Below are 14,549 nucleotides of genomic sequence, written 5' to 3' on the forward strand. Positions count from 1 at the left end.
CAATATAAAAGGAAAAGTAAGGATCCAAAGGAAGAGGCTGGGAAAAATGGCCAAAAACCAGAGCCTCCCAGCTCGCCTCCTGGAGAAAGACTCCTAGGGCGCACACGGTTTAATTATGTATGAACACCACAAAAAAAACCCACTGTCTGGTGACCAAGGCTTAGCCTTTCAAACCCACGCTCTATAAATGATATTGTTTGGGTCTTTTTATGTGCGAACCCAACGTTATTACGGGTCGTTACAAATATAGTCCTTACAATTGGCGCCGTCTGTGGGGAAGGCTTGTGTGTTGGCACAGGCAGTAGGTCGAGACAGTCCCCTTATCATTTCTAACAGCCGGTTGTAGTGTTCTAGCGTAAAGTTCCACTAGGGGCTATGTTTCTTTACTAGGGGCTGCGCTTCGTAGCGTCAGTAGCACGGATGGTTTTAGGGGCTTGGCCGAGGAGCTAAGTCCCCTAAAACCAAGGTCTCATGCCATAGCCGAGGGGTTAATTCGCCCAACCTATAGGGAAACCAACTACTTATAGAAATCAAGTTTTGGACAGAACCAAGGTATTGCATGGTCCTCGGACTCAAACCTATGGGGAAACCAACTACTTATAGAAATCAAGTTTTGGACAAAACCAAGGTATTGTATGATCCTCGGACTCAAACCTATGGGGAAACCAACTACTTATAGAAATCAAGTTTTGGACAGAACCAAGGTATTGCATGGTCCTCGGACTCAAACCTATGGGGAAACCAACTACTTATAGAAATCAAGTTTTGGACAGAACCAAGGTATTGCATGGTCCTCGGACTCAAACCTATGGAAAGGTCAGCTACTTAATAAGAATTCTAAGTTGCTCAATCCTTGGATCAAATACCAGGAGAGGTTAAAGCTATGAAAGTTATTAGGAAGATGGTGAAATGCCTTATTACTCAGCAACCTGTAGGGGCTGTTCATTTTTGGGTTATATGTCCTCGGATGATTACCTCCTACACCGCACCGAGCATTCAGCTGTCATCTCGGCTATTTTGGGGTAAGTATTGTTTTCTCAAGTCGGCATTATTGTGCCAAACAACTCTATTAAGTTCATAATAATATCTTTTCCTTAGCAAAGGTTTCGACCCTAAGTGTCATTTGTTCAAGTTGGCATTATTGTGCCGAACAGCTCTCGTAAGTTCATGATAACATCTTTTTTCTTGGTAAGGGATTTCGACCCTAAGCATTGTTTTCTCAGGTCGGCGTTATTATGCCAGACGGCCCTAATAAGCTCATCATAATATCTTTTCCTTTTTTTCTTAATAAGGATTTCAGCCCTAAGTATCATTTGTTCGATTTAGTATTATTAAGTCGGATAGTTTCAATAAGCACAGAGCAAGATCTTTTTATTAACTGGGATTTTGGCCTTAAGCATCGTTCAGAGTATAGAAATAAAAAAGAAGTCGCAAAGTAGTGCGTCTATTTACGACATAACCATTTCAAAAAGAAGAAATAGAACATACGAAATAAAGCAATGATGATTTTTATTAATATAAAGGGGTATTACATTGTACAAAGAAGGGCTTAAACGAGCCTATATAGAAAAAGAGTTACTAAAACAATAAAAAAAAAAAAAAAAAAAAAAAAAAAAAAAAAAAACAAAAACAACAAACGAACAGCCAGAAATCTTTTTAAGCTCTGCTCCCAAGTCTTTCCAAATTCTGCTCCATTAGCATCCATATTGAGAGGAGAACCTTCCTTGGTAGGAGAGGAGAAGAAGAGGAAGAAGGAAAAGCACCAGGATGGATCTGGTAGTGGAAAGAAGAAGAAAGAGAGGCAAAAGGAGGCACCAGTGAAAGAAGAGAGGAAGAAGCAGGGATACTTTGTCCCTGCGTCAGTCCTGACTCCTAACACATTGGTGCCATGTTAGCTATGCTCATAAGAGAGCGACTGGTACTAATAATGAGTGACCCCAGCTCAGTCGCGTCAAAAGTTTGACGTGACGAGCCCCTACTTCGGATTTTGGCTGAAAGGAGGGTAAGAAGTATCTTGAGTCTCTGCCATCCCTGCCCTGACCGAGCCATTTTGAGCTTCATAAGAACATGGTATTTCTGGGAAGGGAATGGTTCCTTCATTACTTACTCCTATCTCGAACGTATCACAATTTAAGGTGTAACTAGCGGATAAAGTAAACTCTGGAGGAGGCTGAGGGTTTCAGATTTCAGAAGAATTAAAAGGGTCTCTGTATAAGAGAAATAACCTCTTGCCTTTCTTCTTATATGAAGGGCAAAACGGGAGGTATTTAATCTGTCCAGATTTCCAAGAAAATCTGTAAACGAGAATATACCCGTTCCACTTCCCCCACACCGTCAATAACCGTCGAATTTAAATGGTCTCGTAAAGGGAAATCATTAAAGGCGCGTTTTGGATAATCAAACGGCAGGAACGCATTGTGAATGAATTTAGAGGAATGTCTCGTAACCCGGTATGTTTCCTGGGTAGATGAAGAGACACCAACATTAATGAAGGACAAAGTTAAACGAGCCGTAATAAAGGCTTGACATCACCAAAACCCTTCTCCCCGACCAAGAGGTCGGACAGTAAGATTTTGAGGGGCTATTGTGAGGCCCAATAATTTATGGCCCTGGCCCATTTATTCATTGGGGCCCAAGGCCCGAGCCGAGGAAGGTTATAGCCCAGGATAGGTAATACAAGTACAAAATAGTCTTGAAACACAGCCGAGGACGATTCAGTCCTGGCATGTCCGAGGTCCCCTTGGGAGGAAGGACAAAAACGGTATAGGAACAGTTTGGAAAAAATCTAAAAATATCTATGTCAATAAGGAAGGATACGCTGGATAGTTTAACGACCAAGGACAAAGGGAAAGCTGCCCTTACTGCCATTCAATACTCTGCACTTGACAGAGCCATACCCTTCAGCTTTTACAACCACCCCCAACCACTCTAGGTATGGGTTGATGGGACAAGTATCAGTCTTGGAAAGGTCGATCCTACACGTGGACGTTAGATAAAGGATACAGGCCAGTATAAAAGGAAAAGTAAGGATCCAAAGGAAGAGGTTGGGAAAAATGGCAAAAAACCAGAGCCTCCCAGCCCGCCTCCTGGAGAAAGACTCCTAGGGCGCACACGGTTTAATTATGTATGAACACCACAAAAAAAACCCATTGTCTGGTGACCAAAACTTAGCCTTTCAAACCCACGCTCTATAAATGATATTGTTTAGGTCTTTTTACGTGCGAACCCAACGTTATTACGGGTCGTTACAAATAGAGTCCTTACAATATATATAGTGTATATTATTTGAAAAATAGTGTACATTGAATAATTGTGTATATTGAATATACAAAATTGTACACATACATTGAAAATTTTGATACATTCAATTCACAAATTTGTGTAACCTGAATATATTGAATTGTGTACATTCTATGATAAATTGTGTACTTTGAATGTATAAAATTGTGTATATTCTTTGAAAAAAAAATGTGTAAGTTAAATATTCAAAATTATTTATACTTTTTGAAAAATTATGTATATTGAACATAAGGAATTATGTACATTTTTTGAAAAATTGTGTACGATGAATTTATAGAGTTTTGTACATTCTATTATAAATTGTTTACATTGAATGTACATAATTGTTTGCATTCCTTTTAAAAATTGTGTATGTTGAATATATAGAACTGTGTACATCGAATATTTAAAACTATGTACATTCTATGAAAAGTTAGGTACATTGAATATTTAGAATTTTGAGCATTATTTGAGAAATTGTGTTTGTTGAATATATAGAAATTTTGTGCATTCTCTGAAAATTTGTGTATATTGAATGTTCAGAATTGTGTCTGAAAATTTTGTATACATTGAATGTGCAATATTGTGTGCCTTAAATATATATAAAAAATTATGTACATTAAATATACTTAATTTTGTTTATTTTTTTGAAAAATTGTGTATATAACTCTATATATAAAGTATTGTTTAAGTTTTTTTTTGGGGAGGGGGGGGGGGGGGGGGTGGGGAGTGTGAGTTAAATGTACAAAATTTTGAACATTTTATGAAAAATTGTGTATGTTGAATAAATTAAATTGTGTACATTCCATAATCAATTATGTAACTTGGATTTACAAAATTGTGTACAATGTACAATGAACGTACAATCATGTGAAATATAACCTAAATTATATTTTTAGAACAAGAATTTTTTTTTGAAAAAAAAAAAAATTGCTTATTAAAACCGTTGTTCAAGTAACATTATTTATATTTTTTAAAAATATGTGTGAATAAAAAAATTTATATATATATATATATATATATTTTGTTGTTTAAAAATTGAAAAATATTGCTTAAAATATTATTCCAAACCGTCTAAGTTTTTAGGTACAAATAAGTTGAAACAGGGTACAACGATTACGACGTTCAGGTGGCGGAGCTCCATTGACTTGAAAACAAAGCCCAAAGCCTTTTCACAGTTTCAGACACTATATAAATTATAATCTTTCTTTCTTTCTCTCTCTCTCTCTCTCTCTGTGACCGAGTAGACTCAGACACGGTTGAATGCTCAAACGCATATTTCCCGGCAATCGAATTCCGTCACTTTCTTGGGAATTCTCTATCGAATCGCTTTTCTCACTTTGCATCTGAGCGGAGCGGATCAGATCACGGAACCCTAGCCGTTGATCTGGATCCAGCCCACCACCCCCACCAACTATGTCTTCGTCCAACAAGTCTCTGCCTTACTCCACGAAAGATGTTCACTACGACAACGCCAAGTTCCGCCATCGATCCTTCTTCAAGGTCCTAAGATCTCAGCCTCTCCACTATTTTGGATTTTTGTGAATTTTTGGTTTTTGTCTGATCAAATTTATGGTTAATCGTTAGCTTGAATTTTGGCACTTTTTTTGTTTGCAGTAGTAATAAATCTTTGATTTCTTCGCGTTTTGGTTATTGGATTGTGTGTTTACATTTTAGAATTGGGTGTGATCATTGCGATTTCTGCAAAATGAAATGAAAATTTTGTGTTTTGAATTGAAATCAAGTACATTAGGAAAAAATTCTTACCATTAATAGTTTCATTATATTACAAAGAGACTAAGTTTGAGCTTTTTTGTGTGAATATCTGGACACTTTCTTGTGCTTTTAAGTGTTTATTGAAAATTCTAAATACCCGGTTGGTTTTTAATTAGATTTTCAGATTGCTGATAACTTTTAGAGCTATTAAAGAAGGGAAAAAGTTACAGATTCCCTAAGAGCATTGGTTTAAGAAATATTTTAAGAAACTTTTTATGAAAAAAGAAAAAGGAAATTGACTTTTTGGAAACTTTTTATATTTATGTGGGATCAAACTTTCCTAAAATAGCCTATCAACAAATGCCCTAAGGGCATCTGTTAATGAGACCCTTAAAGAAGTTTCATAACCTTAAGCAAGAAAACAAGTCAAATAAATTATGGGAAATGTTAACTGATGCACAAGAGATGGATAAAATGACAAATTGATATTCCAAATACATAAGATTTTCTCATAGCTTGTGATATTCTTTTATTGTTTTCTTCTTTTATATAGTTTTTATTACATTTGATGTGGTATGCTTTATGAGCTCTAGCTCAAATTGTACCCTCTCTGCTTAAGCATTGGGTAAAGGATGAGGTTTTGGATTCAAGACCAATTATAGAAAATAAGTAATTATCTTTTGTATCAATAGCAAGTCACAATGATTTTATATATGAGATTCTCAGCTTGAAATGACTCCCAGTTATTAATTTTGTTTTCCAGGTTCTTTATCAGACCTTCTTCACCAGTAATGTCAAGCGTACTTCTTTAAGTTGTAGTACAGGGAAGTTTTTAGCATTACTATTGATCTTTGGTATAGCATATCTTATGCTTACACATACAAGTCCTGCCAATTCTGTAACTGATAGACTAGGGAAAGGTGTTAAGAATAGTAAAGATAAGTTCGTTTCATATGGTGGCAGCAGGTTGGGGAAGCTGCTGAGAAAACCGCCAAGGCTTCCTCCTCGATTATCACCTGATCAAAAAGGTTTTAATAATAGCTCTAGTCATGAGTCTGATAAGCTAAATGCCGGGTCAAAATGGATAGCTAGGCAACAAAGTGTTAAGGATGCTTTTATCCATGCATGGTCTGGCTATACGAAATATGCGATAGGTTATGATGAACTTATGCCATTGAGCCAGCATGGAGTTGACGGGTTAGGAGGTCTCGGTGCTACCATTGTGGATGCTCTTGATACTGCCATGATAATGGGTGTTGATGAAGTGGTCTCTGAAGCTGGCTCATGGATTGAGAAACACCTTTTAGATAGGATTACTAAGAAAGGCCAAGTCAATTTGTTTGAAACTACCATACGTGTTCTGGGTGGTCTTTTGAGTGCATATCATTTGAGTGGTGGGGAACAAGGGATGAAATTGACACATACAGGGCCTAAACCAACTGTTTATCTAGAAATTGCTAAGAACTTGGCCGATCGTCTCCTATCTGCTTTTACTTCCAGTCCAACCCCTATTCCCTTTAGTGATGTTATTCTGCGTGACTCCACAGCACATCCAGCTTCTGGTGGATTAAGCAGCACTTCAGAAGTTTCCACTTTACAGCTCGAGTTCAATTATCTCAGTGCCATTTCTGGTGATCCAAAGTACAGCGTGGAAACCATGAAGGTCTTGGAACACATAAAGACTCTCCCAAAGGTGGAAGGACTGGTTCCTATCTACATTAGGTACTAGCCTTACCTATTTCAAATAAGTAGCTCTCTCTCTCTCTCTCTTTCTCTCTCTCAATTTTTTGTTCCTTCCACCATGCACATGGGGGGGGGGGGGGGGGGGGGTGGGGTTGATACAACTAGATGCCTCATCTGAATCAACTTTGCAAGAAACTACTGCAGTTTAAAATTACAATAGCTGCCTTATTTTTAAGGGCTGTTTGTTTATTATAAAAAGATCTTGCCTTCTTATTTATGGTGATGATTCTATGAGATCACTCTCCTTTCCATCCAGAAGCTTCCCCTTTAATCCATAATAAGAATCAGATTTCCTCTTTTTCTACTTTATTGACTCATTTTCATATTTCCTACTACTAAATGCAGTCCTCAGACTGGTGAATTTAGTGGAGAAAATATAAGATTGGGATCTCGTGGTGATAGTTACTATGAGTACCTGATCAAAGTGTGGCTTCAGCAAGGAACTGCCCAAGATAATAATTTGACTTATCTATATGATATGTATACGGAAGCAATGAAGGGTGTTAGGCACCGTCTAGTTCAGAAATCAATTCCAAATGGACTAGTTTTTGTTGGCGAATTGCCTTATGGATCTGAGGGTTCTTTTAGTCCAAAAATGGATCACCTGGTATGCAGTATTTTCTCTACTACTTGATGTTGATGTAGCTTTTGGAATTTTTGTTTTTGGATGAAGTTTCTGTAAGATTATTTTTGCTTCTTTTTTCTGGGTGGAAAACTTTCTACTACTATGTTAAATAAATTAAAGATTTTGTCTCCATAACTTCTTTATGGTGAAGTTACTAGTCTCCTCCATTTCCATCTACTAAAGAAAAAAAATTGGAAGTCTCTCCTCATTCCTGATAGGAACACTCCTACATCCTCTTGCTCTTATGTGAAAAGTTCTGTGCTTGTAATGTATCTCATTCTTTATCAAAAGTAATGTTACTTGATGTACTATGTAAAACATAAGCTTGTCTTCCCTGATCAAATAATAGGATAAAGAAATGCAATCTGCAGTATCAAGGTTTTCTGTTGTACTGCATGCATTGGGTATGATACAGTACTTTCTTTGTTCCAATCTGGGGTGCATGGCCATTTGTTTTTCTCATGAATTGTATGAATTAAAATATGTCTTGGGGATTTCTTTGTTAAACATGTTGCCAAGTCTTTGAGTTTGAAGCTCTCCTGTTAGTAATGAAAATTCTTTATGACATTGAAATGACCATTGTAAATAAGCAATTAAGTGGGTGGAATACACACACACACACACACACACACACACACACTATTGTACAGATTATCAGTTAATGTATGTTGATGTTTGTGGGTAAAAGCAATATTTTGTACTACCTTTTAGGTGTGTTTCTTGTCTGGTACTCTTGCTCTTGGCGCCACTAAAGGCATTACAAAGGAAAAGGCAATGAAAGACAATTTGCTTAACTTTGAGGACTTGGAAAATCTGAAGCTTGCAGAGGATCTGGCTAAAACATGTTTTGAGATGTATGCAGTTACTTCTACTGGTCTTGGTCCAGAAATTGCGTACTTCCATACAAAGGTTAGTTGGATATGTATGAACTATGTGTTGGAAGCACTGGTCAATGAATTAAGTATATATGTGCACAAATGCGTTATTACTCTATTATTCATCTTCTCTTAGATTTGTTGCCATTTTTTTTTTCTAGTAATTATTAGCTTCAAACTTTCTTTTACCTTTGTCTATGTTGGATACTTAAGACCTATTGTCTATGTTGTACAGAAAGTTGACACATTACTCTTATTGAAACAGGATTTTTCTGAAGGAGGTCTAGATGGTGGGAACAAGAGTTCGGAGTTTGTAAAGGACATAATAATCAAGCCTGCTGATCGCCATAATCTTTTGCGTCCTGAAACTGTAGAGTCATTGTTTTTCTTGTATCGTATCACAGAAGACCCAAAGTATAATTCCCCCCTCATGTGCTAGTTTTTCCTGTCTAATTTATTTGTTGTCTGAGAGATACACTCAGACACACATGGCGAGGGAGGTTCCTCCCTAAATTTATGTTTTAAAATGATGAAAATATTGTGTGCTGCAGATACCGCGAATGGGGTTGGCAGATCTTTGAAGCATTTGAGAAATACACAAAAGTGGATACTGGTGGATACAGTTCTCTTGATGATGTTACAACAATTCCCCCCCATAGAAGAGACAAGATGGAGACCTTCTTTTTGGGCGAGACACTCAAGTATTTGTACTTGCTCTTCGCGGACAGCTCACTCATTCCATTGGATAAGTTTGTTTTTAACACAGAAGCTCATCCTTTTCCAATAAAAGGCACTAAGAATGATTCTTAACAAATTGAAGGATTTATGCAAAAGGAAAGCTTGCACAAAATGAGAAACTCAAGCATTTTGTAGCGTGCACAGACTGGAATGCTCTTTCTGAGACTGACTGCTGTATCATTATGTGGTCTTGTAGCGTCTGTTCCCATAGGAAGTGAAAGTGACTGGTTAAGTTATGAAGAAGTATAGGGGTCGTTTAATTTGTTTCTTTTCATATGCGATGCATCAGTAATCAAATCTGCAATCTTCTACATCACCAGCAATAGCTTGGAGAGAGACTTTTTTTTTTTTTTTTGAAATTTGATATACTTGTAGAGAAACTGTAAGATGTATTGTTGTAATGGATGTTTTAAGTAATTACTGGATGGGGTTTTGCCCATCAAAAGTATTGAGTAGAATTCCACCTTTTGTAATTGACTTTTTCCAGTGATATTGCTGGCTCTAGAGGCTCAAATTACCACTTGAAGCAGTCAAATTTTTGTTACTAACTCTTTAATCATTGGCTAAAAGTTACAAGCTATTGGCATGTGTACATCCTTGCCTTTGAATAAACATTAGGTCACATTGCAATGCAGATTTTCACAGTTGTTTTAAAGGAGAAACAGATGATCGCCATCTCGAATAACATTTATGTCATCTATTTCTGCATTCTCCGCATTAATAACTTTTGTAGGTTTGTAGCCTCCAAACTTCTCACCTGCAGTTTCACAAACCGCTGGGATAAAAATCGATAAAACTTGAGGAAGAAACTATGTTTTTACTAAAATAGTTTTACCAGTTCAAGGTTAAGTTTTCCTTTATAATTTTGGCTTCAATTGCATCTGTTATCTAAATTTGTGATACTAATTGGCTAATAATTAATTAATTAATTATAATTCTCAGTTTCCAGGTTCACTTCAAGTCTTTTGAGTTCAAACAAAGCTTACCAGCTATTTTGAGCAGCTCCTCTATCGAATTGGGTAAGATTATTAGCTTTGCAAGCTGCCTCTGTGATGAACTGTTATGTTGAAGCTGCATGTGGATGGTGACTCTCTTCTTGATCGATTTAATCACGTCTGTATCACCAGGATAATTAACTCTGGTTGATAAGAAGTCTGTGGGTTTCTTTTTCGATTGGGAGTTAACAGATTGGCAGCCTTGTCTTCTAAGTCTGCTTTGACTATACATGCCGTTGTCAGCTGATTCTGGGCCAATTAAATCTATTCTGTGTTCTTCCAGTTTCCTCCCATTTTCATAACTTAGTAGGAGGTCATTTATGCACTTGTTTTCTTGCTGTTCAGCTATAGCTTTTGGTGTACATCCTCCAGCATCTTGTTTATTTACATTTGCTCCTCCTTCCGGCAGAATCTTCTCCATCTCAAGATGCCCCTTCTGAATAGCAGCATGAAGAGCTTTTTGGACATCCTCATTCATGAAATGCACATCCATAGCAGATCTGTTAAACATTTGACTTTGGTCTGTTTCACTCTGCTCTGTAGACTCTGATCCCGGGAAATGTATGCCTGTTGCTTCCTGCATTGGTGTATCGTCATGTGAATTATGTTGATATCCTGTAGGTGAACAGGTTCCTCCAATTGGTCCTCCATCAGGCCATTCACTCAGGATCGGTCCAGGATCTTTATGTGGGTATTCAGAGCCTAAGCTTTCTTCCCCTTTCAATTTCTGTAGATGTGCAGATTGGTTATCAGTTATTAGTTTTGGGAAAAGAAGGGCAAAATATAATAAATAAATAAAATTCTTTTCCACAATAGAGGATGACTAATAATGCAAATACCTGGAAAAGATTGCTCATGATAATGCGCCCATCCTCTTCGTTTGTTTGTATGATGTTCATCAGTGAAGTTCTGTTGAGTCGGAGAATTTGAGAAATCTCTGTCGTCCGAACTTTGAAAGGTTGTGGCCTGTAACACAAGACTCCAAACTCTCCAAATGAATCTCCTGCAAATGCCTTTCCAAGAACCTGTATTGTGAATAAGGCAATTTGAATTTAGAATGGTCTTTTGTTTAATATAGACAATGTATAAATGTCAAAATTAGATGACATACTTTTTCTTGCCCATCATCAATATTGCACAGGATATCCTGCAACCATAAATCATTTCAAAATCAACTTTATGTTAGTAGTCATTCTTTGGGATTTTCGGATGCTATATAAGTTCAAAATTTGCTTACCACCACACCGGAGACCATTATGTAAAGATCTGTTGAAGTCTCATTCTGCAGAATTACATCTTCCCTGGGTGGAAAATACTCTGCCTCCATTTGGGAAACCTTTAAAGAACGTGATTAAATCAGCACTTTTGAACTTACGATAAATGCTATGAAATACAATAACTCATGTATTTACTTGCTGGTATTATCTGTGAATTTAAGATACTTTCTTAGCTTAGGGAAAAAAAAAAAAAAGGTTGGGTAAAAACAATGATGTTCTCAAATTTAATACGTCATGTGAAGTATTACCAATTGGAAAAGGAAGTCATGAGAAACCCCTTGGAAAAGATAGACTTTTTGAACAATGTCCAAGAATAGATGCTGTGCGATGCTTGAACGAATTGCTTTTGGCAGACCGTTCAAGGTATCCTGTTGCTTCAATCCTTCTGTTTTGAACTTGAGACATATGTGTGCCAACATCTGATCCTGTATGGGAGGGGGCAGATGATTTCGTGCTGCGAATTCTGTTGCAGCTCTCACTGTATCTCTCTGTAGAATCAAAGCATGCTTCATTGGATTAGCACTCTTAAATTGATCTCTTTTGAATAGAATATTAATTGCTTTTACCAAAGGAACCAAAAAAAGTTTTATCATGCAAGTCTTACTTTAAAAAATTAATGGCCAGTTTGGATGGAGGGAAGGAAGCAGGATTAGAGTAGATTTAACCGGAAATTAGGCTAATGAGGGGAAGGGAGTGAGATTATAGTAGAGTTGACTGGAAATTAGCTCCATGCAGGAAGTGGAAATACATAAGAGTGGAAAATATATCTTCAAATGATTTTGCCATAAAATTGCCAAATATGAGGTAGACAGATAACTTCCAAGTTTTTTGCCTCAAGTAATGGAGACTTTAGTAGTATGATTGTGATTTAGGATTTATTTTTAGTCCATTTAGAATATTTGATCATTGAAGTTCTTTTAGCAGATGAAAAACAAAAACAAAAAGAAATTGGAGCAGTAAATGAATCATTAGGTAAAGACGACATACGAAATTTCTGGTGCGGCTGGTCCAGTGAACAACAAGGTTTGTCATGTTTCCAATGAGGTAAGATGTCAAGCCCAAGTTGAACAACATGTAAAATATGTCAAACAGCATCTCTCTTGGGTTTTCAGCGTGCAAGTCTCCGTAGCCAGTAGTTGTCAATGTGGTTATAGACCAGTAAATTGCTGTCACATACCTATTCCAGACACCATCTTCTTTGAAACTTGGGTTCACTGCACCAATCCAGGTTCTTTTTGGATCAGGGTATCTGTCTGCAATCAGATAATTAATGCATCCGGCAAAGTGTACAGCAAACAAAGTTACCTGAGAAATAAACCAGGAAGAACAACAACCCAAATTTAAAATTTACTTTAAATGACTTTAATGGAACTTTAGAAGAGAAACAAATGATGGTGATTTTAGTGTCTTACAGAAATGAGCTTTATGCAACGAGTCCAGAAATAATTGAAACGAATGTCCTTTTCAAGTCTGGAAGGAAAGAAACCAACTAGTTAGTACTGTGATTCTTCCACCTTAACAATTGGAAATTTTGAAAGAAAACAAAAGGGGTTGTGGACCTTGCAAACAGGGAGCTGACTCGTCTGAGACGCCAGAGTCTGAGCATGCTGAGCAGTTTAAACCCAAGTTCACCGCTATGTTTTGTGAACAACAGGCTGATAGACTGAAATGGTGCGGTGGAACAGACATCGAAGATAAACCAGGTAGATATGTACCTGCAAGTTGGATGAAGAAGGCCAAGTCTGTGATTTCTCTTGAGGAAACAGAATTGTTGATTCATGTCAAACTGAATGAAGTTTACTATTATAGGGTGCAAAAGTTTAGTTCACCTGAATGCAATTCTCTTAGGTTCATCGACGAGAAGATAGGATTGGGTGTCGAGAAATGCAACAAAGAAGGTGAGAACGATGTCAATGGCAAAGAAGCCATTGACAATGTTGTCAAAGATGAAGAGTGCATCTTGCTTGTAAGGCAGAAATGCAAACTCGAAAGGGCAAATCCAGGCAGAGTAAATGACTAAAACAACCAGTAAATTCTCCCAAGCCCTGAAAATAAGGAATATGATATGACCATGAGAATCAGCAGCCACATTATACAAATTATTAGAGTGAGTACCATATCAGTATATTGCAAAGGTCATCACCTATATCGGGTGCTGAAAGGAGAAATTATGTATTTTCGAAGCTTAGTTGCCTGGTTGATTCTGGCTCCAAGTGATGGTAAGAGATCACTAGAGAGGAAGCTGCCGCTACGAGGAACACCCTCCATAGGAAATTCATCCATACAGAACCTCTTCAAGAAGTCTTTTACACACGAATACGACATGGTGTGTGTGTGTTTTCGAATTCCTCCAGAGGCTACAGTTGAGACTGCTAAAAAAACTTTAAGCAGAGGTAAGTCCCCTTCGAACGGTTATATGTATTGAACTTTTATTGGTGACTCTCGTGACACATGTGACATGTTGACACTTTTTTTTTCCTACTTATATATGACTCTGCACGAAGCTTCTGCTGCTAGTGTGTCACTATGGTTGGAAGATAAGAGCGGTAAACATGTGAAAGGAGATTTTATATAGGAGTATATTTTTCCTGATTGAACTAGAAAGGTAAACCAGAAACAGACGGTAGAAAAAACGAGGAAGTGCTGTAAGTGGCAGACATGAGAGACATTTTGTAATGCAGTTGCACTGCTGATGAGGAATCTGAGAGACAGAGAGAAGGAAAGAGATAGAAGAGGAAAGAAAATGGTAATGGTGCTTCTGGTTGTGTAAGTGTTATTGTCGGTGATGGTGGTGGTTGTGGGAGCTCCATAATGTATACATGCGTTGAGGTGTGTGTGATATATATAGCATAGGGACAAGGTCACAAGGCTTTGAAGAGATATGTTTCAATGAAAATTTATGGTGTTTTCATTTCAAAGCCAGAATTTGGACCAGACAGCCGCAGTAGAATCCGGAGGGACTCAACTAATGATGCCATGTGGACCAATCGGAGGTTGTTTTAGAGGGCTTGACACTTCTTTCAAAGAAAATTGCTAAGCGTGCTTCACCAGGGTTTCAATCTTTACTAGGGTAAACTTTTTTTGATGAACTCTTTACTAGGGTAAACTTATAGTAAATGACCTAACAAATTTTATTTTCTTCATGTAATAAAATTTGTAGTATCTATAACAATACTCATAATAAACTGTAAGATTGACATATCAATTTGTAAGATTTGAAACACGTTAGTTTGTAAAATTTTTAAAATTAGAGCCTCTTTGACCTAACCTTATAAGTTGATTAACTTTTAACTTTTATATA

The 14,549-nt window shown here is 37.1% G+C and overlaps 2 protein-coding genes across 2 annotated transcripts; one reads left to right on the forward strand and one right to left on the reverse strand.

The window, feature by feature from the left end:
• The first annotated feature begins 4,419 nt into the window (after positions 1–4,419).
• Positions 4,420–9,449, forward strand: LOC126726491 (mannosyl-oligosaccharide 1,2-alpha-mannosidase MNS3). Its single transcript, XM_050431752.1, has 6 exons — positions 4,420–4,782; positions 5,759–6,717; positions 7,084–7,345; positions 8,075–8,272; positions 8,504–8,652; positions 8,790–9,449. Exons 1-6 carry the CDS (start codon positions 4,696–4,698, stop codon positions 9,046–9,048), a joined length of 1,914 nt encoding a protein of 637 aa, XP_050287709.1. The 5' UTR covers positions 4,420–4,695; the 3' UTR covers positions 9,049–9,449.
• A 41-nt stretch (positions 9,450–9,490) lies between these two features.
• LOC126726490 (potassium channel KAT2) lies at positions 9,491–14,194 on the reverse strand. The gene is made up of 11 exons (XM_050431751.1): positions 13,392–14,194; positions 13,078–13,293; positions 12,808–12,963; positions 12,661–12,718; positions 12,236–12,553; positions 11,497–11,736; positions 11,209–11,307; positions 11,083–11,118; positions 10,811–10,996; positions 9,963–10,698; positions 9,491–9,733 (listed from the first exon to the last, which is right to left on the reverse strand). The coding sequence occupies exons 1-11, from the start codon at positions 13,571–13,573 to the stop codon at positions 9,627–9,629; spliced, it is 2,334 nt and encodes a 777-aa protein (XP_050287708.1). The 5' UTR covers positions 13,574–14,194; the 3' UTR covers positions 9,491–9,626.
• Between the last annotated feature and the right edge of the window lie 355 nt (positions 14,195–14,549).

The sequence above is a fragment of the Quercus robur genome, chromosome 5 (assembly GCF_932294415.1).
Source record: "Quercus robur chromosome 5, dhQueRobu3.1, whole genome shotgun sequence".
NCBI classification, from domain to species: Eukaryota; Viridiplantae; Streptophyta; class Magnoliopsida; order Fagales; family Fagaceae; genus Quercus; species Quercus robur.

Bases quoted from the DNA above. Each gene is read 5' to 3' on its own strand.
- LOC126726491 (XM_050431752.1), top strand. From the start codon at position 4,696: ATGTCTTCGTCCAACAAGTCTCTGCCTTACTCCACGAAAGATGTTCAC. The intron at 7,346-8,074 runs GTATGCAGTATT...ACTACCTTTTAG, and splicing joins GTCCAAAAATGGATCACCTG to GTGTGTTTCTTGTCTGGTAC. The intron at 8,273-8,503 runs GTTAGTTGGATA...TTATTGAAACAG, and splicing joins TTGCGTACTTCCATACAAAG to GATTTTTCTGAAGGAGGTCT.
- LOC126726490 (XM_050431751.1), bottom strand. From the start codon at position 13,573: ATGTCGTATTCGTGTGTAAAAGACTTCTTGAAGAGGTTCTGTATGGAT. The intron at 13,294-13,391 runs GTGATGACCTTT...CCTTATTTTCAG, and splicing joins CCTTTCAGCACCCGATATAG to GGCTTGGGAGAATTTACTGG. The intron at 11,308-11,496 runs GTAATACTTCAC...CGTTCTTTAAAG, and splicing joins ATGACTTCCTTTTCCAATTG to GTTTCCCAAATGGAGGCAGA.